This window comes from Bidens hawaiensis, unplaced genomic scaffold (genome assembly GCF_021521415.1).
Source record: "Bidens hawaiensis isolate Kalapana, Puna unplaced genomic scaffold, B.hawaiensis_p1.1 tig00013803_1, whole genome shotgun sequence".
Lineage (NCBI taxonomy): Eukaryota > Viridiplantae > Streptophyta > Magnoliopsida > Asterales > Asteraceae > Bidens > Bidens hawaiensis.
The window spans coordinates 474,012-479,142 of record NW_027492178.1 but is presented as its reverse complement, the minus strand read 5'-3'; the positions used below and the strand labels follow the sequence as shown (position 1 = coordinate 479,142).

Below are 5,131 nucleotides of genomic sequence, written 5' to 3'. Positions count from 1 at the left end.
TTATAACCCGTTTAAGGGATATCTGGGTTTGGTAAGACCCATACCTATAAATTCGGGTCAAATACATGAGAAGCCTCCATTTACAAATCAAGCAAATCTGGTGACTCCAAAAAAAGGGGGAGCGACCACATCGCGACACAGAGGATTTTTATGTTTTCGTTTATATATATTATAGATTGTTATATTTATATTGTTTTTACTATTATTATTATTATTATTATTATTATTATTATTGTCATATATATTTAAAATTTACATCATGAGTGCATGCACATTTTTAATGAAACATGATCATTTCTTTATATAGACGTATGCCTTCGTACATCTATATGCTTTGACTCCTTCACACTTCACATAATCAAAATCCAATATTCACACACACACACACTTTGTCAAAATGAGTGTCAACGATGATTATGATCATCAAGAAGTATTAGATGCACTTGACACACTTTCCCTCACAGATTACCCCTTAACCGAAGATCCCTATTCCGGATATAATCAAAATCCACAATCCCCGCCCACATCCGAAGATTTATTTGAGTTCTGCAATGGGACATCCGATGTGCTTTCAGATACACACCGGATGTCCCATGCAGAAGACATGTTTTCTGGAGGAAAACTCGTACCAATCAACGATATTCAAATTACAACCCGTAAAAGAAGTAAAGTGAAACGTATTCGTCGTCGTCGGTCCGAGTCAATGCACGAGTTAAAGAGCACAAATAATAATATTGCAAGTGGTAAGAAACTTGTGAGAAACAGCTACTCTTTGGATTACAAGAAGCTCAACCGGAACTCAAGATTAAATCATGAACCGACCGCGAATAATTTGAGTAATAAAACATCTTCTTCAAGGTGGTCTGATCTTGTGTTTGGACCATTGAAAGGGCCATCAGAGATGGACCTCCAAGACATCAGGAACCGGCAGGTTGTTAATACTTCGAAAGCGGTTGAATCAAGTAATCGGTTTTCGGGTTATCATCGGAAAGCTTCATGGGAAGTGCTAGGGATTCTTAGTTGCAAAAGCTCTAGTAGTGTTGAAGTGAACATGCCATTGAGTTATGAGAGATTAAGTTTAAAGAATTGACACGTTGGTGTGCTTTATTTTCTAAAGAATACCATATGGGCACAAAGTGAATTATTGTATTAGATAATTTGGACCTTTTGTTGTTTGATGGTTGTATTGGTGTCAGTACAGTCACTCCATGCATAAAGGTATAACCCATGATGCAATTTCTTTATATTATAGTGGTTCAGAAGCCATTCTAAATTATTGAATGTGGTTATGATTTATGAAGTTGTAAGATGTAACATTTTGTTTTTTTTATTTAGATGTCTACAAATTTGTTCTAGAAAGACATAAGCATAAGAATGTAGTGTTAGTTATGTTATTTGATTAATTTCCAACTTGTTATTGAGTAGTAGTTTTCGACTTTTCTCATTACCATAGACAATGTGCGGAAATACCCAGAGAAAGTAAATGTCACGTCTTGTCAGCGTAGTAGGGGTGGTCCGGGGGGGGGGGGTGTAGAGTAAAGTGAAACTTTAGGAACTATTTTAGTGTTATCAAATGTTTTAAACGTATTTTTAATGTGTAATATACGAAGAATGACTTCGAATTATCAAACATATTCAAAGAGTGATCATTAGTTGAAAAAAAACCTGGGTTCTGTAGTGAACATGGCCACGTGGTAGATCTTGGACTACCGTAGGCTTTGTGTCTTAGTTCATGAAGCCTTTAGAGTCATCGCATACCTTGTTGATTCATTGGACAACGAGACTGTTTCCTATTAGAAAGTTATATTCACTCAACTAAATTTAACTTAGTCTAATATTTTGGTTTTATTCATAACGTGTTAAGGTCACGCCCATAACTTATTTGGTTGAAAACAGAAGGCGCCGTCTAGCTAGTCTATGTGTCTTTAAATTGGCTAGGTATAAGTGTATAACATAACGATACCCAATTTAGGGTTATAAATATTTTAGTTATATACATTGAATCTTATTTCATATGTGCATGCATATGGTTCTTAAGATAAAGCCATTGTAGACTTGTTTCTTTTAGGAATTAAGTTAGATTTACTTAACTAACTCAACTAGTCATACTATTCGGTTTTATTGCATAAAGTGTTAGGATCACGTGCATAACTTGTTTGGTCGAAAACAGAAGGCGCCGTCTAGCTAGTCTAGGTGTCGTAGGATTGGCTAGGTGCAACATTTCGATACCCGATATAGGGTTACGAATATATTAATTCTTAATCATTGGAATCTTATTCCATATGTGCATATAGTTCTTAAGATAAAGCCATTGTAGACAGGTCTCAAGTCTCTTTTCTTTCAGGGTGGTTGGATTGGATATTGGCTGCTAGCAAAAGCTTTTTATTCCATAAAAAGGTTGAAGGAGCAATGTGGTAATTATTTAATATTTTAATTGTTGAAGGTGTGGTGCTTGTGGTGTCGTAAATCACTATGGCCAATCTTTTTCTCTATATTTATTTTTTTAAAGTGATAAAGACGGTTTTGCCCTTGTCAAATGTTTTTGCTGACCGACAATTATTTTGAGAAAGTTAGTTACATTGCCACAATATTAATATATTATTTTAATTTTGTAATCGTGCAGCTATGCCGTAACTCAAAAGTTTCAGATTGGCTGAAAATGGTTTAGCTGGCAACTCAAAGGTGAAATAATCGTGTCCCCACATGTTCATGCTATGATCGCGACCCCAATCCGAAAGACCCTTCCTTTAACTTTCTTTTTACGTTAGTGTTTCTTATCTTGAAGAAGGGAATGTTAAGCTGGATGCAAAGCATGAACGCATGGAGCCAACTACGGTTCAGGTTAGATAACGAACGCAACTGAACTTATTTCTATTACGTCATCTACTTAAAACAAGTGTTTGAATTAAGATGAAGTGAAACGAGTAAAAGTACAGCGAACTAAGATTAAATGTGTCACTGTATAATTATTTATAAAACACTTTAAATATATCAAAATATAGACGGGTTTTTTTAATTTTCTTCGATGTTTTATGTTGTTAAATAGGCCTAATTCTTTTATTCAAATAGGAGTTTGTGTCATTGGGCTAATAGGTTTCATGGGTGTTATGAGGAGGAGAGCGGTTGAAACTATTATGTTGGTTGTGGTAAGACACCCGAGGGTATTCTGGTTAATTATAGAGGGACGTGTATATGAGATTATGGGATATGGAATAAAGGGGGAAATGGGAATTATGTGTAGCATTGCAAAATTACAAGTACAAAAGTAGCAGAAAATAAAAGCAAAGAACAAATTCAAAAGTGAATAACAAAGTGAGCTAAATGTTATGGTCAAACAGTCGGAGACTACTAATATGAAACCACGAGCTCGGCCCATGGTGTGATCTTTCATGACCTCTTATTCAATTTCGGTTGTGTTTTTAGGTGAATGAAAGCAAACAGTTTGTTGGTGTTGCTGAAATGATCGGGCTCGTGGATTATGAAAACAATATGGATTGTTGGCAACTCGACAAGTGGAACAATTTTCCCCACATTGTTAACGGTATTTCTTTTCCATTAAATGAATAATAAAAAGGTATGTATCTTTTATGTTTAATGATTATAAGACACAATTGACTTAACTAAAATTAGAAAGAAAATGAGGACATGTTATTATAACTTTGGGCCTTACATGGGAATCCAAGATCTTTGTGTAACTTAAAAATGTCAAATAAACAGCATTCATTACTAAAATATATGTCTCTGTTCTTTATTATTTATCTTGTTTTTAATTTGATAGGATTTAGTACTAACTAAATGCAAAGTTGTTATTGTATGATAGAACAAACAATTAAATGGTCATTTTAGGTTAAGCTTTCTTTAATTTTAATGGGTTTATAGTTAGCTTATAAAAAGGTTTTAAAAAAAGGTTCAAAAGTTTACTATTGTTCTACAGAGGAAACCGATCACATGATTGTTATAATAATATTATTTTTCATGTTAGTGTTAACTGTTGAAGTGTTGAGCAGCTTCTTGTGATCAAGTAATCAGCTTTATATCTGCCACCAAAAACTGAATTATGTGACCAGGATGTAAAGTTAGCTTAAATGTGTTCTTTGTGACATTTGATGCATATTAGTGTATGTTCATTGCACACAACTTTGATTATTTTTTTTATCTGGTGACTTGTTTTCTGTAACTTAGATTTACACTAAGCCTTTAGGTACTGGTTCGTTGCATGAAAAAGAGATTTTTTAAAAGCCCTTTGGACTCTTTTTTTTAGTTTTGCTGATTCGGATATGTACTTGTTGTTCACTTGCATAAAAGTGTCCTCTATCAATAACAAGTTGTTTTACAAATATTTTAAATGAATGTAAAATTATCATTTGTCTTGCCCGTTATAGATAAAAGCTAACCTGAATCTACCTGTTATGAGATAAAACCTCACCCGAATCTACCTGTTATGCGATAAAATTGTAAAAGTTATATTGTACTAATACTTATTTTTGTTGAAGTTTATATAGTTGGAAAATTTCATTGGTTAGAAATGGGTAAATTGGCTACAAATAAAGATGATGGAAGAGAGGGTCATACTGGTCATAACAAAATTATCGAATTGGAAAACAATCTGGGTAAAATTTAGTCTTGGGGCAAGTTTGACTTTATAAGATTCAAATTGTTTTCTGGGGATTATTAATTTTTTTATTCAACTTTCACTTTTTGTGCATGTTTGACCTTTTTCTTTGTTATATTGAACTGACTTTTTTTTTGTCAAACATGTGAGTATTATTTCTCTTTGTTTGACTTTCTTTTGGACAAAGGTAAAGCTATATTGGACTGTACATGCGTATTTGCTTATAAAGTCTAATTGATCTCTTTGAGTTTCATGTATATATTCATAGGATGTGTATAAATAGGGCATCGGTGTAAACAGATAGTCGTTTCATGTAACAATGTTTTTTGATTAATAGAGTTTGTGTTTCGGGTTAATCTCTTGTTATGTTCTTCTTTGTTATGAACTTGTTGTGTTATTAATAAGTGTAGGTACCTATGTCATTCATTTTAATGAGTAATGTTACTTGTGGCATATCGACAGAGTATTTGACATCATCGAATGTAATTGAATGCGGTTCGAATGGAAGGATCATTCCTT

The 5,131-nt window shown here is 33.4% G+C and overlaps 1 protein-coding gene across 1 annotated transcript; it reads left to right on the top strand.

The window, feature by feature from the left end:
- Positions 1-397: 397 nt before the first annotated feature.
- LOC143544899 (uncharacterized) lies at positions 398-1,090 on the top strand. Its single transcript, XM_077036881.1, has one exon. It carries the CDS (start codon positions 398-400, stop codon positions 1,088-1,090), a length of 693 nt encoding a protein of 230 aa, XP_076892996.1.
- The last annotated feature ends 4,041 nt before the right edge of the window (positions 1,091-5,131 follow it).